Source organism: Camelus ferus, chromosome 9 (assembly GCF_009834535.1).
Source record: "Camelus ferus isolate YT-003-E chromosome 9, BCGSAC_Cfer_1.0, whole genome shotgun sequence".
NCBI classification, from domain to species: domain Eukaryota; kingdom Metazoa; phylum Chordata; class Mammalia; order Artiodactyla; family Camelidae; genus Camelus; species Camelus ferus.
Window position 1 is genome coordinate 20,479,654 of NC_045704.1, and position 26,426 is coordinate 20,506,079.

The following is a 26,426-nucleotide window of genomic DNA, read 5'->3' on the forward strand; positions in this document are numbered from 1 at the left end:
CTCTGCTTTTCTGTTTCCCTCCCTGATTCTGAGCTTTTAAGGACAGGTGCTGAGTCAGAGTCATCGTGTCCCCAGTGCCCATGCAGAGGCAGAGCCATGGGGGATTTTGATGAATATTTCTGGATAAAGGAATTTTGTCTGCAGAACCGCTTTTTTCCGCCCTTTCCCTTCTGCCTTTGATTTCCCCTCATAGAGTGCTGTGCTCTGCAGTGCCAAACAGAGCAGACCGAGCATTTTCTGCTCCTGTAAGTGCAGAGTCCAGCTCAGGTTTCTTTCAGAGGATCAGGAAACCCCTGACTGCATATGCAGGAGCCAGAAGTGGAAGGCATTCAGCTGTAGATTTAAAGCCCAGCAGTGCCCTTGCTGACTGCATATTTGAGTAAATGATAACACTTCTCTAAGCTAAAGCTTCCTTTGAATTAATATTTGTGAGCCTCTCCTGAGGATTAATACATACAAGGCGCCAGGAAATTAAAGTGCTTAATGCACAATCATTGTACTTGAGACACAGTGAGCACTGCTTGTCAGGCAGTGAGGCGGAGGGTAGGGGTGAGAAGGAATAATGTCGGGCAGGAAAGCCTTGGATGGGAACCAGGATGTGCTGGGCATGAGGATTCTGAGAACCATGGTTTCACGTAAAGCCGCTGCAACCTGCATCCAGTTGAGCTTGGCTGAGGCAAGTCAGGACCTGCCGATCTTGGTGGTGGTCTGGCTCAGTATTGGTGACTCTGGACAGGATCTTTGTGGAAAGAGGTTTCCATTTCGGTTCTAAAGTTCCTAATACTGGGACATGGAAACAAAGCCAAGGAGGTACCTGATGTACTGAGTCTTAGGCCTGGAGGAGGCTGGAGACCTCTGTTGCAGAAACCGTCCAGCTCTGGGCCTGCCCAAATACCCTGTGCTCCTGGGCCTGAGAGCTCCATCATGTCTTTGGGTTGCCTCCATGGCTGAGGAGCGCAGTGTCTCCCAGGTTGTAGACAGAACAAGGGTCTGCCCAGGGCAGGTCAGAGTAGGCCCTTCTGGGTTCAGATGAGCTTCTGATGGTGAAAAAGATATTTCTTCTGAATACATTATGTATAGTTGGATTCCCTGGGGTTCAAGGAAAGCAAAGGTTTGTTATTGTCCCCTAAATATCGAGATATCGAGAGAGAGCGAGCGAGCGAGAGCGCGCGCGCACGCGTGCACATGCACGTGCACACACAGTCCTTTGGGGACTCTGAGCTCAGTCTGGTGACTTGGGGCTACTCTTGCTTCTTCCTCCTTTGACTTTTCAAGCTCTGCATTTCTCTAGGATGAACGCAGGATATAAATGATCTGATTTTGCAACTCTAAAAGCCATTGTTTATATGAATTGATGTGTCTTCTCTCCTTCATGGAATGCATTTGTTAATTTGGAAGATTTGAACAGTGTATTTCTTTTTCTTGAAACTGCCTACATTTCTGAGCCCCTCCAAGGAACTTTTGTTCCCCAGTTCTTCCCATTCCAGTGAGTGATGCTGCTTTGGGCTGCTGTCCCCTAAGGGTTCCTCTCATCTCCAGCAAATCCTTAGTTATTCATTCAGAAAACCACTTAGCATTCCTTCCGTGCAGATCCTTCTACTAGAAGTACTGATGGGATGGGAAAACCAACCCTTGCTGGAAATTTGGTACCTCCCTCATGAGACCTGGGATTGCATAAAGTGGAGGTGAGGGGTTAAGTGAGATTCCATGTTGCGAATTTGAGTTTTCCAATTAGACAAGAAGGTAACTGATAATAATTCATTACATTCTCAGTATTTGTCCATGTCTTTAACTCAGGTTTTTTAGACTAGGAATATGACAGGAGAAATGACAGATTCACTGTATAGTTATATGATATTCCAAGGAGTCTCGGGTCCATTTTGAACTTGCCTAGTGTATGCTCATCTTGGGTCACATCATCTGGATTTTACTTCATCAGCTCTGATAGCTAAGGAACAAGGAAAGAATAGTTAGGGATGATTTATTGTAAAAGGAACAGTTTAACCACGTGTATAAATTATTGAAAAGTAATGACTCTCAGAACTTCAAAAGGATTTTAAAAAACTTGTCTAACCTAGTGCTGCAAAATATGAACATTGACTACATAAGATGGGGGTGTTGGTCAGCCAGTAAAAATGATGTCTACTTGTGGTGACATGGAAAATGATTAGGATTAAATATTCTAGTATATTTGTGAGTCTGAGTTTTTAAGAAGTTATTAAATCATGTAAGTTATGTTCAAATCCTATTTTCAGAGATAGACATTTTTTGTTTGTTTTTTGTAGGGGAGGTAATTAGGTTCATTTGTTTATTTTTTTTTTAATTTAACGGAGGTATTGGGGATCAAACCCATGACCTCATGCATGCTAAGCATGCACTCTACCACTGAGCTATGCCCTCCTTGCCAGAGATGGACATTTTTAAAGATATATTTGAACTTTTAAACATTTTTTTTAAATGAAAGAATGGAAGGAGACAGAAGTATTGTGTGCTGAACGTAGCATGTGCTGTGTACTTGCGTGTACAGTTTCATTTAATTGGGAAACACCAATTATCTGACCTTTGTTTATTCCTAGACCTGGGTGATAACGGTAGAGAATGATGCCAAGAGGTTATATCTGTAGTTGCAGGCATGTTTAAGAATGATTTGTACAACACAGGGAATATAACCATTATTTTATAATAACTGTAAATGAAATATAAGCTTTAAAAATTGTGAGTCACTATTTTTGTATACCTGAAACATTATAGTACATCAACTATATCTCAGTTTCAAACAAAAGAGAAGGATGTGTGCACCAGGAATGTGTGCTGTGATCATCCTTGTTTCCACACTGACCCATCTGTGTTGAAAGGTCCAGCCAAGCCTGTTTTCCCTTATTGAATTGCTTTATCCATTTTCTTTTATCCTGTTACAAAGTTTTGTCCATTAATTTCTGTGTATTTTTATTTGTGGTTTCAGGACTTGAAGTTCAAAGATGTGGCCATTTACTTCTCTCAAAAGGAGTGGGAAGGCTTGCTTTCTGCTCAGAAGGATTTGTACCGAGATGTAATGTTGGAGAGTTATGACAACCTGCTCTCACTGGGTGAGTTTATCTGCCCTCCAAAATTCAGAGTCAGCCTTCTGGAATCTTTGTTATAAATTTCTCATGAGTGCTTTCCAAGTGCCTGGCTGAATTAATGATTCTTGCTGATCAAAGAATGCTTTGTCCCTTGTGAAGTTAGAAATTGGCTGTTCCATTGGACAACTTTATCTTTTTCATTCTTCTGACCTTCACCCTTTCCTCTGACCTTTACTTTACTTATTCTGCTTTCTTGATAATCATGGACTGATTTTAATTCTGAGATAGCCACACATTAACTTAGTCCTTTTTCTCCCCTCCTTGAATAGGATTTTCAGATTCTAAGCCAGATGTGATCTCCTTATTGGAGCAGGGGAAGGACCCTTGGATGGTTAAGAGCAAAGAGTCAAAAGAATGGTGCCCAGGTGAGTAATGGTGGTCACCCAGCTGGCCTGTGACACTCCTGAGATGCTGGTAAGAAAGATCCCTGAAAAATCCTGAGATCTGGAGATGAAAGCAAGGATGTTTCAGCATGAGCCCCCAAATTTTTACTCCACTTCCCACTTTCTTGCCACCCTTCCTCATATCCCCTCTGATTTTGGGAAGGAAGTGCCTTCCTCCTTCCCTTGAGACAATCATTTTCCCTGCACTTTGGGTCCAGTTTTGTTCTGACTTTTTAAAATAGCTTTATTGACATATAATCGACATGCAATACAACTCATTCATTTAGAGTATACAGTTCAGTGGTTTTTAGTATTTTCAGAGTTTTGTAACCATGACAACAATCTAATTTTAAAACATTTTCTTCATCCTGCCATTAAATCCCATGCCCATTAGCAGTAACTCCCCACAGTCAGCACTAGACAACCACTAATCTACCTTCCGTCTGTAGACTGGCTGTTCTAGACATTTCATATTAATGAAATCACACACTATGTAGTCTTTTGTGACTGGCGTCTTTCAGTTAGAATGTTTTCAAGGTTCATATATGTTGAAGCATATACTAGTACTTTATTTATATTGCCAAGTTATGACTATCCCACATTTTGTTTATCTGTTCATTGATTGATGGACATTTGGTTTGTTTTCCACTTTTAGGCTGTTATGAATAATGCTTCCCTTTTCCTAGTTGAATGTTTTTATCATGAAAGGGTTTTTTGGATGCTCTTGTTAACTACTTTTTCTGCATATATTGAGATATGTGGTCTTGGTCCTTTGTTCTGATAATATGGTATATTGCGCTGATACATTTTTGGCTGTTAAACCAACCTTGCTTTGCCCAGGTAAATCACACTTGGTCATGGTGTCTCTAACCCTTTCTATTTATTGGTGGATTTAGGTTGGTTTTATCTGTTGAGGACTTCTGTGTCTATATTAAACAGTGAATATTAATCTATAGTTTTCTTGTGGTGCCTTTTTCTGGTTTTGGTATCAGGGTAGTAGTGGCCTCAGAATTCATTGAGAAGTATTCCCTCCTCTTCTGTTTCCTGGAAGTGTTGGTGAAGGATTTGTATTAACTTTTCTTTAAGTGTTTAATACATTCAGCAGTGGAGCCATCTGGTCCTGGGCTTTTCTTTGTGGGAAAGTTTTAAAATTATTATTCAATCTCTTTGTTACAGGTCTTTTCAGTTGTTCCCTTTCCTTTTGAGTCAGTTTTGGTAGTTGTGCCTTTCCGGGACTTTGTCCATTTCATCTAGGTTGTCTAAGTTGCTGCGTATAGTTGTCCATATATTACCTTGTAATGCTTTTTATTTCTGTAGGGTTGGTAGTAATATCCCCTCTTTCATTCCCGGTATTAGTGTGAGTCCTCTCTTTCTCCTTTGATCAGTCATCCAGTTTAAAGTTGTCACTTTTGTTGATCCCTTCAAAGAATCAACTTATAGTTACATTGATTTTCTCTATTTTTTTTTCTATTTTATTTGTACTTGTGCTAAATTAACTGTGCAATGGAAAAAGTGGAGAGATTTGAGATTGATTTAGAGGAACGGTTTTTTAGCATTCATGAGTGAGTGCACGGGACAGAGCAATGTGAGCATCCTTGTTGGATGTTACTTTTTCGCTGTGAACATTCCTCTAAGGTCCATAATTATGATTCCAGTCCATGCTTTTTGCAGTTTTTTTTTTTTTTTTTCTGACAGATTGTTTTTCCAAAATATTTGAAGTAATAGCATCTTCTGATATCTGATGTCTGGAACTTCCCATACAACATAAAAAGCCATTATTTTACCAGTCACTTATAGAACTTGCATAGTACTCTTCTCCCAAGGACAAAATCAGAGCATCCCCAGTGTAAGTGGCATTTTCATTAGATCCCACAGACAGACCATGTGTTAGTCACAGAAGAACTTCTCTGCTCACCAGTTGTGCCAGGGTTATTCATCTTTCCAGGCTTCCCAGCTGTTTATCTTTTCTGCATCCTGCTCTGGGCCAGTCCAGCCACCCAGGACCATAACAAGAGCAAGGGGGATAGCCCAAGCAGCGGGGTGCCTGCCTAAAGCTCTGACACCTTACACTGAGCACCTGGAGAACAAGCATCTCCTTATCTCAGAGCAGCCCTTCTTGGTATCTGAGTAGTTAACTGTCCAGTGTCAGAAGGCCAGCAAATTGTGGGACTAGGATTCACACCCGAGCATTCTGGCTCTAGAATGTGTTGTCACAATACCATACAATCTCTTGTAAGTGGTTGCCATAGTATCCTTGATTTCCACTGGCATTTTCTCAGGATTACATAAGATTTTTATTGTGTAAAACTGTCGGTATTCTAGGAGACGGGTGCAGGCACATGCGCGGACGTACTCTTAATGGTGCTGGCTTGTTTATGCTTCGCTGCCACAGGCGTGAGGAGTGATGTAGGGAGAGCACGTTGAAGCTGGGCAGAAGACACCTCCGTCACCAGTTAAATAATTAAAAGCTATTTAGTGATGTGGAGTGATATCTCTGCATCTCAGGTCACTCTCCTAAGCTCATCATCGTCAGCACGTTTCTCTTTATTTCCATCTGAATTCCCTTCATCTGGGGATTAGATTATTTAACGTGAACTGAACTGTATGCTGGGGATTGGAATTGGTTATATCATGGAGAGTAAAATAAAAATTCGGTTAGTTCTAGGCCATTTGGGGAGAAGTTATACCGGTAGATAAACTGATGAACAAATATGTAATTCCATAATTGAGGAAAAGATTGAGGGCAAAGAACAGTATACATGACAGAAAATAAGATACTTAGAATGAGAGGAGCTGGCCATGCAGAGATCCTGGAACAGAGAACGTTCATGGAGGATGAAACATTTCCTGAAGGGGTCTAAGATGAGACAGTCATTGGCATTTTGTGGGAGTCAAATGGAGGCCAGTAGAGTGGGCTCATGCTGCGTGAAGGTGAGAGCTCTTCAAATGAAGGTGAGCAGGGAAGCAGGGTCCAGATACTGGAGAGAAGGAGGGACAGATGTGTGGTAAGGCAAGTAGGGGCCGAATGTTGACTGTCGAATCTAGGTACTGGGAACATGGTGGTTCACTGTCCAATTCTTGTTATTTTTCTGTTCCTTTGAAAGGTTTCATAATAATGTTGGGAAATAGATAAAATGGCATGTGGTTAAGTGCACTGCAAAAAAAAAATAGTGATGTGGGTCTTGTTTTGTAAAGAGTGGTCTCTTGAGTTGGCATTTGAATTGAGGTCAGAATGAAGTCATTGAATGAGCCGTAGTGATATCTCAGGGGAGACATTTGCAGGCAGAGACTCTGAGGGAGAGGCGTACTTGGCACATGTGAACATCCAGCTGGTCAAGGAGCTGGAGCAGAGTCAGCTACGGGGAGGAGACAGGCATTGAGGTCAGAAAGAGGTAGTGCAGGACAAGTTCAGGGAAGGCCCTGTAGACCACATCAGGGTTTTGACTTTTACTTTGTATGAGAAGGAAATCCAGTGGATGTTTTTGATCAGAAGACTGGCAGGATCTGACTTATTTTAGCAAGAACATCCTGACTACTGTGTTGGCTGTGGGGTGACAGGGGCAACAGTGGAAGCAGGGAGATGCATGAGGATAGTGTTTTGTTAATCTTGGTGAGGGATGGCTTTGGACAAAGTGACTCCACTAGAGTTAGTAGCAGAGAGAAGGAGGCAAAGTCTGGCTCTATTTGAGGCTGCACGTGAGAGGACTGCTGTTAGATACAACGTCCTGCTCCTTTAGATTCCCGTTTACTTAGTCTTTGGTGGTTCCTGGACATCAGATGTTCTATTTTATTTATTTATTTTTTAGATTCCACATGTGAATAATGTCATATGGTATTTTTCTATTTCCGGCCACTTCTCATAGAATGATGATCTTTAGGTCCATACGTGTTGCTGCAAATGGCATTTTTTTTTTTTCATGGCTGAGTAGTGTCTGGAAATCGTATTTTTTAACAGGGTCCCCAGCTGACTCAGTTCTCACCAGAGATGAAAGAATCACTTCCTTCACAAGCTCCCTTCACCTTCTTTATTATTTTCCCAATTCCCCTTTTTTCAAATTGCAGTGCAGTGTTAAGAGCTATTTAAATTATTCGCTGTTTCTAGTTTGTTATTCCTACCTTAGAACTTTTCCTTCTTCTGCAACATGAAAATACTGTTTTCCTTCTTGTTATCCTACAGGTTGGAAGTCCAGAAGAGAAGCTAAGAATTTCTCTCTAAAGGAGGAGAGCTATGAAATTCAATCTTTGCAACCGGAAGTAACAGAAAGACCTACACGTTCTCACCTTGAGTGCACCAGGGTCAGGAGTAACAGAGAGGTCAAGTGCCGCGTGGAGAGGCTGCCGGAGGAGCGTTTTAGACAAGCCGTAATAGCCTCTAGAGAAAGGTTCGCTTCCATCCAGCGCACAGATCGTAGAGCACCTCGGGCAGTTCATGCTGGAGCCAAATCCTGTGAATCCAAGGAATGTAATGAGGCTTTCAGGTGCCAGCCACACCGCAGTCGACAGGGAGGACGTCGTCATAAGGAAAAAGGCTCTAAATGTGGAGAATGTGGGAAAGCCTTTAGTAGTAGGTCAGACTTGGTTAAGCATCAGAGAATTCATGGAAGCAAAAAAAGTAATGATAATAAGAAATGTGCCTTTCTTCGTGACTCTGAAATGACTAAATCTCAAAGCATTAATACTGCTGAGAAACCTCATAAATGTAAGGAGTGTGGGAAAGGCTTTCATTCTAGCTCACAACTTAGAAAACATCAAAGGATTCACGTAGGTGAGAAACCGTATAAATGCACGGAGTGTGGGAAGGCCTTTCCATCTACCTCACAACTTAATTTACACCAGAGAATCCATACTGATGAGAAATACTATGAATGTAAGGAATGCGGGAAAGCCTTTACCCGTCCCTCGCACCTTTTTCGACATCAGAGAATCCATACTGGTGAGAAACCCCATAAATGCAAGGAATGTGGGAAAGCTTTCCGTTACGACACACAACTTAGTCTTCATCAGATAATTCACACTGGTGAGAGACGCTACGAGTGTAAGGAATGTGGCAAGGTTTACAGCTGCGCCTCACAACTGAATCTCCATCAAAGAATTCACACTGGTGAGAAACCTCATAAATGTAAGGAATGTGGGAAAGCTTTCGTCTCCGATTCACACCTTGTTCGCCATCAGAGTGTCCATACCGGGGAGAAGCCATATAAGTGTAAGGAATGTGGGAAGGCCTTTCGCCGGGGCTCAGAACTTTCTCGACACCAGAGAGCTCACTCTGGGGAGAAACCCTATAAATGCAGGGAATGTAAAATGGCCTTTACTTGTAGCACAGAACTGATTCGACATCAAAAAGTTCACACGGGTGAGAGACCTCATAAATGTAAGGAATGTGGGAAGGCTTTTATTCGAAGGTCAGAGCTCACTCATCATGCGAGAAGTCATACGGGCGAAAAGCCCTATGAGTGTAAGGAATGCGGGAAGGCCTTTGGTCGGGGCTCGGAACTGAATCGACACCAGAAAATTCACTCGGGTAAGAAACCCTATGAATGTAAGGACTGTGGGAAGGCCTTCATTCGTGGCTCACACCTCAGTCAACATCAGAGAATTCATACCGGACAGAGGAGTGAATGAAGAAATGTACCCAGAATGAAGGCCCAGAATTTGGCACCTGAAAATTCATATTAGTAAATCATAAAACCCCATCTGATTATAAGGAATGATTATAAGGAAGCATTTAGAGAGAACTGTTTACTCAGTATCAGAGTTCTTATGTGGATGTGAGGCCTTCTTTATTTAGGGGCCAGAGTTTGACATTTATTACTGATGAGAAACCACCTAAATGTTAAGAATTAGGAGGGGTTTGCATTTCACAGTTTATCAGACGTCAGAGTTCAACTGGTGAAAAAGTAGAAAACACTCCACGAATATAAGGGAAGTGGGAGGACTTATTATTAGGAAGATAGTGAATGTGTTAGAGACATGAATCATTCAAACTTAACATCAAGTCATTAGCCCTCAGGGGAAATCAGAGGATTCATAAGACAAATACATATGTGGGACACCAATTTGCTTCAGTTAACAAGTTATTCATCTGATAATTCGTACTAAAGGAAGGCTACATTAATGTTAAAAACGCAGATTGTTCCATTCCACTCAATTCTTGTCAAGCATTTGCAAGCTCATTCTCTAAAATTAACCTGAACTGAATCAGAGTTGGAGAAGATTTAACCAATATTTAGTGTTTTCTTGCCTTCATCATTATAACTCATTTTTATAGGGCCACTTACTTTTCTCATTTATAAGCTTAATTTTCTCACTTATAAGCTAGTAGTATTAGCACCATGTTTCTTAGTAGCATTGTGTACATAGTATCCCTTAGAATAGTGTCTGGCTCATACTGAACGTTTAAATAAGAGCTGCTTTATTGTTACTTTTTTTCATAATTGTGTATGTCAAGATGAGAGGAAGGCCGCATGTGTGCAGTGACTATATCAACACCTTACCTCATCTCTTTGAGGGATGTCAGCTCTTTCTGGAGAAAAATTAAAAACTGAAGCTTTCATTCACATGTTGCCCCTTTCCCTGTCAGGGGGTTCATCATGTAAAGAACCCCAGCAGAATGGAAGTGGGTTGCTGTGAGGTCAGGGGGAAGATTTAGATGATTTTTTTTTTTTAAACCTTCCAAAAAACAGACATGCCACAATCTCTTACCTCTTTTCTGGAGAATTAGGAAATAAAGCCTTAGCCAAAATCCATTTCTCCACAGAGAAATTTAAAAGATGCCTATCGTTTTATATTAAAAAGGAAATCCAAGCAAATTATCATTACTAATGAATGACAGAAACAACTTCAGTTGAAATCTGTAGCAAGCAACCAGAGCATGACTCTAGGAGAATTTAACTTCAGTATATGTAGAAACGGACAATTAAAAGCCAGGATGCATCCTCACTTCACTGTACTTGGTACACTACTTGGAACAGTTCCTCGTAGGTTCCCAGAGAAGATTTGTTGATCAGAGGAATGAGAGAGTGACTGAACACGCATTCAACTCTAGTATGTTGAAGTACTCTAACAAAGTGGAGAGCCCCCCCCCCGCAAAAAAAAAACACCTTGAAAACTTTTGAAATGAAAAAGATTGCAACCTGAAAAGAAAAAACTCAAGCTTCGTAAGTGAGAAAGGATACGTAACTACAGAAATGAAGATCAAGAAATAAGGCGGTGTCAATATGGTGGACACTTGGTTGCCTGGCCGTTGGTGTTCACCATTCGCCCTTTGCCAGGCTTGCCTGCTACCCACCTAAGTCTACGTGCAGGATGCTTGCCCTCCTAACGGCTTTGCATATGTGAAACAGCCCTGGCCACAGAAGATCTAAGCAAAGCTCTGCACGTGAGCTTCAGTTAAATTTTCTTTACTAACAATGTAAAAGGAAATCTTCCTACACACAGGATGCACGCCTGTACGTCTGTGGGATAACGTGGGTTGTGGCCATTTTGAAGCCAGAGGAGGCAGAAGCTGAGGTTGGCACAAGCAATAGATGGGAATTACCTGTGTCCTTGACATTGTTGAGCTGATGAAACAACTCAGAATTGCCCTGTGCCTGGACTTGTGCTAAATAAGAAATTTTATGCTTACCTAAGTTTATATTCACTTTATAGAATATATCTGAGTCCTGGAAAATAATATTTTCATATTTCACATTTTCATATTTCACATTTATTCAACTTTAGTAGGATGAGAAAATGTTTATATTCAGCTTTTTATAGTATATATGAAATTATGGAAAAAGCATTTTCTTAAGTATTTTCTTAAACATATATGTGGATATATATGCACAACTTCGATTTGGTAAGATGTGGGAAATGCTTGTTTACATTCAGCATTTTATAATGTATGTTTATATTCAGTTTTTTATAGTATGTCTGAAATCCAGGAAAAATATTTTTCTGAGCATAGTTAAGAACCAAGAAGAAAGTGATTAAAGAGCTACACTATATAATTCCTCTTATACTAGAGTATCTTACAGATAAAATCTTCTAAGTCTTTAAGATACAGAGTATCAGCCATGAGGCCAGCAGACCCCTTATACCACATTTGGAAAAGGACAGCTTCCAGGTCAAATCAGCTATAAAAATAATCCATTGTACTCATAATGAATATTCCAATTAAAATAGCAAGTCAAATCTAGCAGCCCTTTAGAAGAAAATAGGGTTTTTTAAATCCAGAATAAAATGGTTCATTATCTGACCTGTCAGATTATAAGAAATGTGTAAGTGTAGCATTGCACATTGAAAACTAGACACTAAAATAACTTACTGAAAGTAGTAAACTGTTACAGCGCATGTGTGTTCAGGGGCTGTGATGTCACTGTTCTGGTCCATTTAATCACACCTCATGGTCTAGACATTCATAGCATTTGGAATAGTCACCATTCAGTGGGTTCCAGCTTTGCCCCATGCTTTAGAATACATACTTTAAGTAAGTTTAATGTAAACATGTATTATGTGATTAAATTGGCCATAGCTAACTATCAGTCAATCCATTGGAAGGCAGTTTATAACAAAAATTTGAGCATTTTTTAAAAGAGGGAAGTGATTACCAAATTTTTTCTACACTGGTATATTTATTCTTAAGTCTGTTCTTGAAAGTTGTACATAGTATTCTACGGGAACATGTGCCCTTTAGAAGACTTGAAAAACTTTAAAAGCCAGGTAAAACTAGGTGTACTTGGTTCTGTTACAATCATTAACATTTGTTGAATTGTAAATGTCATATAACATGTTTTACCAGAAATAAGAGGTGTACTGCAAAGGTTTAAACAGGAAGGAAAAAAGAAAAGAAAAGCAGTCCATACTTATTCCCTGAAGTGCCAGTGTCAAAACCCTCCCATGCTTTTTCCATATTCTCATCCCCACACCAGGGATGTTTGTTGGTGATCGGGTCCTGGTGGGGAGGGTGTAGCTCGAATGGGGTTGTGCTGACAGGCTGAAGCACAGCCGCCTTTTCTCACTTGGTAACACTCCACGGCCTGCCTTCCCACTGGAACCTACAGACGTAACCATTTAGCTTTCATCACTGACCTAAGAGAGACAAACTATTATACATGCAGTCCATTCTACCAATGAGAGTTATTTTTACAAATCGTACAAAACAATTTTACTGTACATGTTGGTGTTTCTGTAAAGTGGATGGATTCCTAACGGTTGGATTCCCTGCCTTACAACATAGCACATTTAAAATGTAATAATTAATGTCCTATATTCTGAAACTCGCCATTAACCTCTACAGGATTTTATGTCCATTTGTAGCAGCTTCAACCAGGACTGAACTTTTGTTAAGTTGAGGGGTGGGGGGAAATGTGCCTTCAATTTGCATTTTCCTAGCTGCCAGTGAGGGTGAGCATCTTATCTACCATGCCTGAGAGTCATTTAAATTGTATTTCTATGACTTGCTTGTTTTTATCCATTCATTTTATAATTGGAGTAGTTTTTGAAGCAATTTGTAGAAACTAGGAAATTGTTTTGTCAGGTCGTGGTTTGTTTTCTTAGTCTAGCATGTATTTCCTTTATATGACAAAAGGAGTCAAACTTTATTGTGAAAGACCAGATAATAAGTACTTTAGGGTTTGTGGTCATACTCTGCCTTCCTAATGTGAAAACACGTAGTACATAAACCAGGGGTCATTTTGCCATCCCTGCCCCCGGCCCCAGCAGACTGTCCAGAGACATTTCCGGTTGTCACTATAAAGGGAGGTGCTGCTGGCGTCGGGGATGCTGCTAAACACCCTCCCCACACCCCACTCCCTGCCCCACCTCCAGCAGAATTATCTGGTCCAGGATGTCAGCAGTCCTGAGGTTGAGAAATCCTGATCTGTAAGCAAGTGGGCGTGGCTGTGTTCCAATAAAACTGATTCACAAAAACGAGCAACAGGCCGCATTTGGGCCACAGGCTGTAGTTTGTTGACTCCCATTTTATCTTTTTGCTATGTGGTATCTAGTTTTTGGTTTTATTCCTGAATTGTCTTTCATCTCATTTTTCCAAGTTCTGTTTTATGCTTTTAAACCTTGACTAAAATAGAGAAAAGCAGTAGCACCTGTGTAACTACTGCCTAGTAATTAGGCATCTTACTGTCTTTGACTAATGTTTTATAACGTAAGTAAGTCATCTCAGAAACAGGTGAAGTGTTTTCTCTTCGGTCCTGCTCTTCTCCCTGGGTCTGCGGAAGCTGAATAAAATCAGTACTTAGGGGGAGGGTACAGCTCAGTGGCAGGGTGCGTGCCTAGCACGCACAAGGTACCGGGTTCAATCCGCAGTGCCTCCATCAAAATAAACCTAATCCCCCCCCCCACACACACACACAAACAAATACTTAGATGTACACATAGAGACCCGTATTACTAGGTACCACCTAAGTAACAAGCAGTGACACATCTTTCCGTAATTTGCATTGACAGTACGTAGGATATAAAACTACTGAAAAATACCAATCTCATTCTTTTACCTGCTCTGCTGTATTTTTATGCAGTTATTCATTGATGTCTCTACTGGTAAAATAGAATGGATTGTATCTGCAATTTTTCTCTATTTTAAGAAGCAAGGGATTTAATAAAGGATATTTTAGAACTTGAAGCAAGTTTCAGGAGGCCAAAAAATTTGGCCCGCACAACCCAGGAAAAAGTAGTAAAGATAAAGGCCCAGATGTACCTCAGATGCTCTAATCGAGGCTCAGGTGCACTGCTCCTTGAACAGTACTTGAACCCAGTACTGCTCACAGAAACCTGCTGCTGCCACTGCCACCAGCTGCACATCACCCACTGTTCTGGGGAATGGATGCCAGCAATTCCACAGCCGCCTCAGGGGAACCAGTCACTCTGCCACTGTGGCGCCTGTCCCTCCATGTGCTGCCCCCACCCCGCTGCTCACTTCCTCCACCTCCAGTGTTCCGGGGGTGCCTGGGAGAACCTTAGTGAATTGCATGCCCAGCTACAGTGGAGTCCGGGTGAGTGTGTGGCTTGTAATGAGTAATCACAACTTGGGGAGATGACAAGGCAGATTCATTCTTACCAGACACTGTCCCATTAAGTCTACTTGGGTGGAACATGTACTTTCTCTGACCCCAAATGAAATAATAGGCAGACTGTGCCCTGACTTTGAGGCCAGTGGAGAAAGCAAATGCGTAAGCGTTGTTTACAGGTGGGGCTTCTCGCCTCCCCTGAGCTCAGGCGTGTTGGAGGGTGAGGAAGAAGGCTGATGAGGAAAGAGGACAGGTGGCTTCTGCTGCTCCTGTCCTCTTAGCTCCCAGCTTGAGGTCCCTGGTTTCTAATTGATTTGTGGATGGAGCTTAAGTATTAGAAAAAGAGATCAAGTTCCTGTTTGCATGATAATGCACAGTAACCCTGGCATACCACTCTCTGCACTTGGCTGGTTCTCTGCTGGGGTGCTTTTGTCAAGTTATTTGGAGACCCTCAGTATGTAGCATAGATCTGTTCAGTTATCTTTTGGCATTCTTTTTTCTAATTTGTGTCTACTTCAGTAGTCTTTTCATAAACTTTTTCTAAATAATATTTATTTAATCTGTTAATGTAATATATCACTGTTAAATGTTTCTTCATGATTAGATTCAGAATATGCATCTTTGACATTTATGAATTTTTGAAAGAAACTCATATCCCTTCAGGCATATGAGGAGGACATGACGTGACTGTCCTATTACTGGTGATGGTAACTTTCATCACCTGATTAAGGTGGGGCTCTCCGAGTTTCGCTACTGGAAAGAATATTTTTCTCTTTGTAATTAATATATAATCTATAAGGAGATGCTTTTTTTTTCCTTGAAGAAAAAAAAGGAATTTTATTCGAGCCAAACTGACCTTTCTGATCCTATCCTCATACTTGTCTTTGTAGGGGATGCTTTTACTTTATATTTTTTAATGTTTTATTTATTATTGTATCATTTTATTTATTTTTTGTTGGGGGAAGTAATTAGGTTTATTTCTTTTGGGGGGGGGTCCTGGGGATTGAACCCAGGACCCTGCGCATGCTAAGCATGTGCCCTACCACTTGAGCTATACCCTCCCCCCAGGGGATGCTTTTAGATTAATAATTATTCTCCATTAAAAGTTTAATAGCCCTTGATGATTTTATGATAGTCATATCCTTTATGATTCTAACTCTTCCGAAGTTGGTTGAAATTTGTTTCATGGCTCAGAATATTCTCAATCTGTATAAAAGTTCTGTGCTTGCTTGAAAAAATGCCCACCCATCGAATCACTATTCATGAGCTTCCCAGGTTGCTTCTAAAGGTTGTACAAAGAACCATCAGTTCAAAGAATGTATTTAGAACAGATCCTAATTGACCTGTTAACTGTTGATGAAAGTGATAACACATATCCTGTTACATAAATGTTGTTATTACTTCAACAGTTGATAGTATATTTTCAGTAACGTTTTATTGTGGAATTGTCTCTGGTTTCAGACCTTGTCCCCTAGGAGGAGAGAAATCCAAAGTGGAAATGTGTTCTGTTTGCCAACATTTGAGAGGGAAACGCGCAAGTAGGGATAGAAACCAACCGTAAACCATTACCCATGGTTTTGATTGCTTTTAAAGATAACTTAGCACATTGCGGAAAACATTGTGACAGTTACAATGGAAGTTTGACAAAGCGAGGAGGGGCCACAGAAGGTAACTAAACAAGGAGCAGAACGACCAGAGAAGTAAAGAGACATACTAGTGATTACATCACAGTCCTTATTTCTGGTTTCTCCCTAAAGCCCTGTTAAAATGATAAAATATAGAAATCAAAAGAATAGAGAGATGACATTTTTTTCTGTTATTTCAAGATTTTGGAAGATAGAAAGCATGAGAGAATATCGACCAATACCACAACCTTGGAACCTTAAAAGAAGTCTTGGGAAAAAAATAACCTCAGAAAAGTGAGATTAATTTTGTACCACAAAATACCAGAAAGGCCCTGCCAGCAATCCCATGTCTGCACAGTGGTGACAGCAGAGGCAGGACAGTCCCAAAAATTTCAATGGAGGAAAACCTTTCTCTCTGACCAGAGGAACTGTTTCCAAGAACATACGGGAAATTCTGTTGCTTTCTACCTTTTTACTTGGCCCTAGAGGGTCACAAACACATGGCAGAATAGAAAAGCAAACTGTCTTATCTTTCTACCAGAAGTCAGGGAGGAGTGATCTCTGATTAGGTAAAAAATATCCAAGTGAAAATTTTAGAACTGAGAAATATGAAAATGAGGAAGTTTCACCCTATGGGCTCAAAATCAGAATGAAGATGGCAGAGGAAAGATTAAGTGAAGGTGATTGATGCAAATGTTCTAATCTGTGTAAAAACAAACAAAAAAAATGATCAAGAACTTCTGGTTTTGGTGCTGACATGTGAAATGCTTGGAAATCATCACTTCCATCTCAAAACAAGAAAAAGCTGGACAAGTTGAAAATCAACAACTTTTCTCGGACAGATCAGAAGACAGGCTGCAGATCTATCCACTCTCCTGAAATCTAGAGACACAGGCGAACTCGGACACAGTCAAGATCTGTTTACCTGGATCAGAGCAGACTTCTGAACAAACATTATCAGGGATAAAGAGGGGCCCAACAAAGATAGAAAGGCAGTTTCCAAGAAGATAATCCTAAATGTGCATGCACTTGACAGAGAACATCAAAATACATGAGGCAAAAACTAGAAGACTGAAAGAAACCAAAGATCTAAATAAATGGAAATATAATCCAAATTCATATATTAGGACACTCAATATTGTGAGGAGGTCAGTTGTTCCAGACTTGACCTGTAGATTCAATACAATCTCAGGTACACCAGAAGATTATTTTGTAGATATCAAAATTATTCTAAAGTTTATGTGGAAAAGTAAAATCCCCAGAATAACCAACATCATAAAGAGGAAGAATAAGTTTATGTGGCTCACATATTTTCAAGATTTATTCTAAAGTAATCAAGACCACATGGTATTTAAGAATAGACATATATCAGTTGAACAGACTAGACAGCCCAGAAATGGACCCCTACAGTCAACAGATCTTTGACAAAGCAGCAAAGATAATTTAATAAAGAAAAGATAGTCTTTAAAAAAAATGGTTTTGGAAAAACTGGATGTATATATTTTAAAAAGATCCCAGACACAGACCTTATGTTACAGAAAAACTAACTCAAAATGATCATAGATCTCAATGTCAAAATTTAAAACTAACGCATACTGAAGAAAACAGGAAAAAATGTACACGACCTTGGGTTTGACAATGGATTTTTAAGTACGTCAATAACACGATCCATGAAAAGAAACAATTCTAAGTTGGACTCTCAAATTTAAAATTTCTGCTCTATCCGATACGCTGTAAAGAGAATGAAAAATAATTCAGAGAAAATAGTTGCAAAACACATCTGATAAAGGATTGTATACAAAGGGAACCTTAAAACTCAACAAACCCAACAAAAACCAATTTAAAAATGGGCAAAAGATGTAAGTAAACAACTCACCAAAGAAAACACACAGATGGCAAATAAACACAAAACACACTCCACGTTTTCCCTGTCATTATAGTATTCCAAAGTAAAACAATGGGACTGTGTACACTTGTTAGAATGGCTGATGTCCCCAGACAGACAATACTAACTGCTGGCAATACTAACATGGGAGCAACAGAACTCATACCACTGGTGAGAATAGAAAATGATAGAGCCACTTAGAGTTTCTCACAAAACTAAGCATTATTTTACCATATGATTCAGCAATTGCATTAATTAATATTTACCCAATAAAAGTTGAAAACTGATGTCTACACAAGAACTTGCAGCTGAATATTTAGTCACTTTATACATATCTGCCAGAAGGCTGGAAGCAAAAAGGATACCCCTCCACGTGTGAATGGATAAGCAAACTGTGACACATCTTTTTGAAAAGGAATGTTATTTGGCAATAAAAAGAAATTAATTACCAAGTTATGAAAAGACATAGCAACATACAATTCCTCTCAGTCAAAGAAGCCAGTCTGAGAAAAGATATCCCTACTGTGTAATTGTAATTTTATGCCATTCTGGAAAATGCAAAACCATGGAAATGGTTAATAGGTAAGTGGTTGCCAGGAGTTGAAGGACGGGGCTTTGGGGGGAGTTGACTAAGTGAAGCACAGGAGATTTTTTTTAGGGTGATGAAACTGTTCTGTGTGATACTTTAACAGTGAATCAAGACAAGCATTTGCCAAACCCACAGAACTTTACAGCACAAAGAGTAAACCTTAGTGTATAAGAACTTTCAAATATTTGAGAGGTTAGTTGATCCCAAGATGGAATACATAGTGTGATAAAATAATCTAAATGTGTTGCATAGTGTCGTGATTGTTAAGTTTAGCAAATCCATTATAGCAGACATTATAGTGAGATTTGTAATTATCATAAAATTGTTCTTACTTCAGCATTTATGTTGTTTGAACTGAGTGATTAAGGAATTTGTGGTTTTGTTGACAGTGTTCTTCAGTTTGCACATTCAAATGTATTGGCTCTCTTGGCAAAAGCAATTAAAGAAAAATCCCAGAATGGGACCTGATCAAACTTAAAAGCTTTTGCACAGCAAAGGAAACCATAAACAAAATAAAAAGACTAACCTACAGAATGAGAGAAAATATTTTTGAACAATAAGACCAACAAGGGATTAATTTCCAAAATATACAAACTCAGTATCCAAAAAAAAAAAAAAAAAAAAAAAAACCCTTAAAAAAACACACACATACACACAAGCCAATGAAAAAACAGGCAGAAGGCCTAAAACGGTATCTCTCCAAAGACATACAGTTGGCCAACCAGCACATGAATAAATGCTCAACATCGCTGATTAGAGAAATGCAAATCAAAACTACAGTGATGTATTACCTCACACCAGTTAGAATGGCCATCAATAAAAAGTCCACAAATGATAAATGCTGGAGAGGCTGTGGAGAAAAGGGACCCCTCCTACACAGCTGGTGGGAATATAATTTGGTAGAGCCACTATGGAGGACAGTATGGAGGTTCCTTAAAAAACTAAAAAAAGATTTACCAGAGGATCCAGCAATCCCACTCCTAGGCACATATCCGGAGATAACAAGAACTGATTCAGAAAGTTATAGGCACTCTAGTGTTCATAGCAGCACTGTTTACAACAGCCAAGACATGGAAGCCACCTAAATGTCCATCGACAGATGGAAAGATAAAGATGTGATGTGCATACACAATGGATTACTACTCAGCCATAAAAAAAAGAAAATATTGCCATTCACAGCAGGGTGGGTGGGTGTAGAAAATATCACACTAAGTGAGGTAAGTCAGAGAAAGACAAATGTGTTGTATGTGGAATCTAAAAACTACAAATGAATTTTTTGCAAAATGGAAATAGATTCACAGACATAGAAAGCAAACTTATGGTTATCAAAGAGGAAAGGGAAGCGGGGATAGGGATAAATCAGGAGTTTGGGAATAACAGATACACACCACTATGTATAAAACAGGTAAGCAATGAGGATTTACTGTACAGCACAAGGAACTATATTCAACACCTTTTAATAACCTATAGTGGAAAATAATTTGAAAATATATATAACTGAACCACTTTGCTGTACACCTGAAACTAACACAACATTGTAAAAAACATTGGCGCTCTAACAAATGCAGGTGAGAGAATCCTCGGTTTATGTGAAGCATTAAAATCACTTTAATTCTGAAGAAAAGGCCCTCCCAGTTGTTGACTTCTAAAAAAATCTATTGAGTGAAGCCTGTGTCTTTCTTGATCACAGTTTTTAACGTCTCTTTGTGATGGTTAATTTTGTGTGTCGATATGCCTGGGCCATGGTGCCCAGAAACTTTGTTAAATGTTGTTCTGGTTCTGCTGGGTCTCAGGGTCCACATGGCAGAGCCACTTGTGTGGCAGCCTGGACTGGCTGCAGAGCCTTCTCTTTTTCTGGGCCCCACCTGAAAACTGCCAGCTTTCAGGTCACCGGGTAGATGGCCACAGTAGCACACTGTTGGGCTGCACCCCACAAGCCTGCAAGTGTTGTAGTGGCCCAGCCTCAAGACCGAAGAAAGAGCCTGGAGGCAGCGACAGAGACACCCATGGTTTATAGGACGGGGGATCCTACACAGACGGCGAGCAGGACGTGACAGCAGTCTTTGCTACCTGGGGAAGGAGGCTGCCACTTACAGGGTGAACTGACATCAGGTTGGCTCATCAGTTACCAGGGAAACCAGCAGCTGGGGCACATCCTGCACAGCCCCTCAGATTAATCACCGTCATGAGGGCAGATGTCTCCCTTTAATAAACTAGCGGGTGGAGCCGTTCCGGCCTGAGGACTGGAGCAATCACAAGCTGGGGCAGGAGGCAAACATGTTCGTGTGAATAGGGTGCAGGTGAAGAAGGGACTGGTTGAGTAGGGGATGCACAAAAAGCAAGAACAGCCATCTTGAGCGTTTGTTCTCCATACCCTGCACGACCCTTACAATTCTGGTCCACCCCTCTTCCGAGATGTCCCCGGGGCCCTGTGTCGAGAGGCGCACTGCAACCAGATGCCACAGACGCAACAGTGACAACAGCAGCTAAAGAGTATCAGGAGTCCAAGAGGCGGACAAGCCTCGTAGCCAGGTGCTTACCGGGTCAGTTCTCACGAAGTCCAGGGGAGGACGACAAACAGCACCTCACTGCAGACCCAGCGATCAAACTCATTTCACAGTGAGGCCGCCATGGTCGCCCAGTCCGCAGATTCCCTCCCCTGACTAGGGACGAAATGTAAGATGTTTGACAGGCCCCATACAGGGGGGACCAAGCCCATTAAGCAGAATACAAGCAGCAGCAGCACTGTGAGACACACCACCCTGCCTGCGGCTCTGGCCTGACCCACAGCAGCGCACCGCCTGTCCCCGCTCAGCCCCGCAGCCTCCCCGAATACCGGAGATGAGCTAGAACAGAGCCCAGGGTTAATACTGGTGCCTCTCCAGTAAGGGGCTCGGACTAATTAGCTTAGCAGTCTTAAGTGGGTCCAAGTAGAAGACAGGTGAAATCTGTAAACCCCTTTCTAATCCTATTTTGGGTTTGAGGCGGCAAACCCAAATCTGCCGGCATTGACCTGCCAGTCCCAGGGCCATTTTATAATGTGTTCCCCTGGGGGTAGATCCTGTGTCAGGAGCAAAGGTGAGCTACTCTCCTGACCGGTGGTTGGCAGTGGTCCTCCAGTGGTCCACAGCTGATCTCGGGATTGTGCTGGTTAGTTTTCTCTGGGTGCACACGGCGCAGGCACTGCTCCGGGGACGTTCAGTTACAGTCCACAGGGCTTGAGTTGGCCTCCTGGCCTGTATGTTGAGAGATTGGGTTTCCGTTTCAATTGTTGTTTAAACAGTCCATTCATCCTTTCCATTAGCCCGGCAGCAGCGGGGTCGCGAGGCAGGTGGAAATGTCAGTGTGTGTCACTTTTAATCAGCCCCTTCCTGAACTTCATGGTCGGTAAAGTGGATTCCCTGGTCACCATGGACGTCCGTGGCGGCCCTGTATGTCACGCACAGCTTTCCCAGACCTGTAGATTTTGGTGTTGCTGGCCGACTTGGGTGGGGCTTTAGGAATGTCTCCCACCTGTTGTAACGTGCTGCAGACTGCACACCGCTATGGTCATCACACTGCAGCGTTGCTCTGCCCCTTCCACAGCCACAGCCAGAAGCCCAAATACACTCATCATCTTGCCTTTGCCACAGGCCCCAACCAAACCCTTTGAGTAACTGACCACGTCCAATTCACAAGCCTGTCCCTGAGTTAATACCCCTAAAGCCTGGATCTGTAATTGTCCAGGGGGAAGGGGTCAGGGGTATGCTTGTATTTTGTAGGTAACCCAGGTCCTTGTGTTTTCTCCGTACTCATCAGCCATCCACGGGCAGTCAGATGAGCTGCAAGCATGGGGCGGCTACCTTTTTCTTGCTTATACTTGAGAGCTTTGAGGACACTGTGCTAAGTGAAATAAGCCAGCCAGAAGGACAAATACTGTGTGATTCTACTTACACGATCTGTCTAAAGTAGTCAGATTCATAAAAGCAGAAAGTACAACGGCAGTTACCAGGGGCGGGGAGAGGGGAGCAGGAAATAGGGAGCTGTTTTTTAATGGATAGAGTTTTGTATGATGAAGAGAGTCTGGAGATTGGTTGTGTAACAATGAATACACTTAACTCTGCTGAACCATACACATAAAAATAGTTAAGATGGTAAATTTTATGTTATGTATACTTTACCATAATTAAAAATTATTTTAAAAAATTTCACCATTCAGAACTTTACAATGAAATAATACTTTGAACTGCTTATTATGTCAACTAAAACAATTCTATTCAAAAAGCTCAAACTGTTCCTCAGTGTTTACACCATGTGCTTATGTTCTAAGGTAATAAATGCAAATGTATTCATTTATGCTCCCACACTGTTTCGGGGGGAGAAAGGCTATCTAGAGCCAAACACTCTCCAAACCTTAGCCTTAGTCAGGTATGTTTCCAGGAGCAGCTACTTTTTCACTGAAGTATAGTCGATTTACAAGGTGTATTAATTTCTGGTGTACAGCACAGTGATTCAGTTATACATGTCCATATATTCCTTTTCATATTCTTTTCCATTATAGGCTATTACAAGGTATTGAATATAGTTTTAAAATGGAAAGAGACCCTGAGGTTAACAGGATATCATCAATATAACGCAAGACAAAGACCTCTTGTGGTGGTCAGATGCCACAGGGCCCCCCATGCTAGTGGACGGTCACCTCCCGATCACTCCTGCGACTTCCTGTCCCCCACCCTTACTTCCCGACATCTCCACGCTTAAGGGAGTTTCCTCGGCCCCCTGGCTGGCTGGCCAATTTCTGGGCTGCACCCCGCTAGCCTGCAAGCCTTGAGACCAAAGAAAGAGCCCCAAGATGGGGGACAGAGACACAGTGGTTTAACAGATGGGGGATCTTACACGTCTGAAGCGAGGTCCTGGAGCGACACCCCACTGTGCGCGGCAGGCAATGGCGGAGCATGGCGGCAGCCTTTGCTATTCAGGAAAGAAGGAGGCTACCGTTTATAGAGGGAACTGACATCAGGTTGGCTCATCAGTTACCAGGGAAACCAGCAGCTGGGGCACGTCCCTCACAGCCTCTCAGATTAACCACCATCAGGAGGGCAGACGTCTCCTTTTAATAAATTAGCGGGCAGAGCCGTTCTGGCCTGAGGACCAAAACAATCTCTAGCTGGGGCAGGAGGCAAACACGTTCACGTGAGTAGGGTGCAGCTGCGGGAGGGACTGGTCGAGCAGAGGGAGCACAAAGAGCAAGAACAGCCACCCTGAGTGCCCTGAGCACACTCATAGCTAATGCACCAACGCCTCCAAAGTCCAAAGAGGCCCTCCAGGCACTGTGCCTCTTTTCTGGTTCTAGGAGGGGTCAGAGGCAGCTCTTCCTTCACCCTAGGAAGGACATCTTGACAAGCCCCACACCACTGGACTTCTAAAGTCTTCACTAAGGTAGAAAGCCCTTAGGCATTTTTTAGATTTATTTCCCACCCTCTGACACACAAACATGTCACCAATAATAACTCTGGAGTAGTTGCAACTTCTTGCTTTTTGCTAAATCCAATCAGCAAAAACGTCATTTTGTTCATTTTGCTTAGAAGGAGAAAGAGCCAGGTGTGTGATTATATACCAGTTCATGAGCTGTGGCCAAAGGTTTGGCTGGATGGCCAGGGTCTTGGAAGGAATATGACTGGAAAACTGAGGACAAGGAGGTCTGGATAAGAGGTTTGCAGGTGGCCCCCTCTGAACGGGTGAAAAATGTGCAGATAGTTGTGTCCCATGTGAATGTTCACCAAAGGGCGATCTCAGCAGAGAAGCGGTCTAGTAAGTGGAGAGTATGACCTGTTCTGTGGGCACCAGTCAGCCTCTTTCCCCAGTCACTCTTGTCAGTACTCGATGGGCTCACAAAGTGGCCACGGTGGCAGGGATGGAGGTTATGCACGGGCTCAGCAACACGGACTCCCACTCACCAAGACCGACCTGGCTACAACCTCTGCCGGTGCCAGGTGCCCAACCTGCCAGCAGCAGAGACCATCAGTTCTCAACATGGTACCATTCCCTGGGGGTGATCAGCCAGTTGTCTGGTGGCAGGTTGATCACACTGGACGGCTTCTGTCATGGAAGGGGCAGCATTTTGTTCTCACTGTAACAGATACTTTGAACACGAATTTGCCTTCTGTGCTCACAATGCTTCTGTTAAAACTACCATGCATGGACTTAGAAAATGCATTATGAATCACCACAGTGTCCCGCACAGCATTGCCTCTGATCAAGGAACTCACTTTCCAGGAAAGGAAGTGCAGCAGTGGGTCCAGGCTCACAAAATTCTCTCGTCTTACCACCGTCCTGAAGCACCTGTGTGACAGAACAGTGGGATGGCCTTTTGAAGACTCAATTGCAAAACTGACACAACATTGTAAACTGACTATACTTCAATGAAAAGAAAAAAAAAATATATATATATATATATAAAAGACTCGATTACAGCACCAGATAGGAGGTGATGCATGATGCTCTCCATCAGTGTCCAAATACACAGTGCTGTTTTCCAACAGGATTCACTGGTCCAGGGGCAGAAATAGGAGTGGAACCCCTCACTATTACCCCTAGTGTCCCAAGAACAATTTTGCTTCCATTTCCTGTGAACTTACTCTCTGTTGGCCTAGAGATCTTAGTTCCAAAGTGAGGAATGCTTCCACTAGGAATCATAACAATGATTCCACTGATCTGGAAGTGAAAATTATGATGATTAACCTGGTTGTTGTAAGAAAAAATAGCATTCTCGTAATATCCTGTCAGGAAATTGAATTATTTCATATCTCAACATTTTACATGTACATATAATTTGACCTTCCAATTTCACCCCTAATAGTTTTAAATTTTAATGGTTTACTTTAATGAAAAAAAAGAAAACAAATATAGGTATGTATATGCATGACTGGGACATTGTGCTGTACACCAGAAATTGACACATTGTAACTGATGGTACTTCAATAATAATAAAAAAAATTTCTTAATAAAATGTTGCAGTTGTCATTGGTCAAAAAATTTTTTAATGGTTTAAACTTAAAAAGTCAATAAATAACCAAAAAGCATTTAACTAAAAGACTGTCTGTGCTGTGATTCATCTGTGCAACAGAATACCATGTAACTATTACAGTAATGAAGTATATTCATATGCAGTGATTTTTACAAATACAATGACACTGCACTGATATTTTCTAACACGGTACCCAAGAAAATTTTAATAGTGGCTGCCTCTGGGATGGGAGCTATAGAAGGTCTCACCTGATGGGGAGGGTAATAGCTCAGTGGTAGAGCATATGCTTAGCATGCATGAGATCCTGGGTTCAATCTCCAGTATCTCCATTAAAAAAAAAAATCTCATGTGCCATAGAGATTTACATTTCATCATGGACCGTTTCATTTTATTTTAAAGTTTTACCAAATGCAAGTGTATTTTTTATTTTTTCAAGGAAAACACTCATTTTCAAAAGCAGTTTTGCTACTATGTAAGGACCCGTGCAACTAACAGCATGCCTAAAGCTGGATTTTTTTTGCTTTCATCTCAAGGAAACCCATGCAGAAGATGTGGCCTGAAGATGTTCACTTTAAAATTACTGAAATAGTAAAATATTTGAAACTATAATTAACACTGCTCTATGTTATATATGAAAGTTTTTGATGGAGTAAATCCTAAGAGTTCTCATCACAAGAAAAAAAAATTCTATTTCTTTAATTTTGTTTCTATATGAGATGATAGATATTCACTAAGCATGATAATCATGTCATGATGTAAGTCAAATCATTATGTTGTACACCCTAGACTTATACAGTGCTGTATGTCAATTAT

The 26,426-nt window shown here is 41.3% G+C and overlaps 2 protein-coding genes across 2 annotated transcripts in view; both read left to right on the forward strand.

Annotated features, from left to right (window-relative positions):
- Nucleotides 1-13,417, forward strand: part of LOC102510024 (zinc finger protein 728) — a 62,235-nt gene extending 48,818 nt beyond the window's left edge. The window contains exons 8-10 of the mRNA XM_032487412.1: nt 2,963-3,086; nt 3,392-3,487; nt 7,683-13,417. Coding sequence (XP_032343303.1) covers nt 2,963-3,086; nt 3,392-3,487; nt 7,683-9,127 — 1,665 coding nt within the window. The 3' untranslated portion in view covers nt 9,128-13,417. The remainder of the gene's footprint in view (nt 1-2,962; nt 3,087-3,391; nt 3,488-7,682) is intronic.
- Nucleotides 1-26,426, forward strand: part of LOC116666048 (translation initiation factor IF-2-like) — a 407,644-nt gene that overhangs the window by 89,797 nt on the left and 291,421 nt on the right. The gene's annotated exons all lie outside the window — the stretch shown is intronic.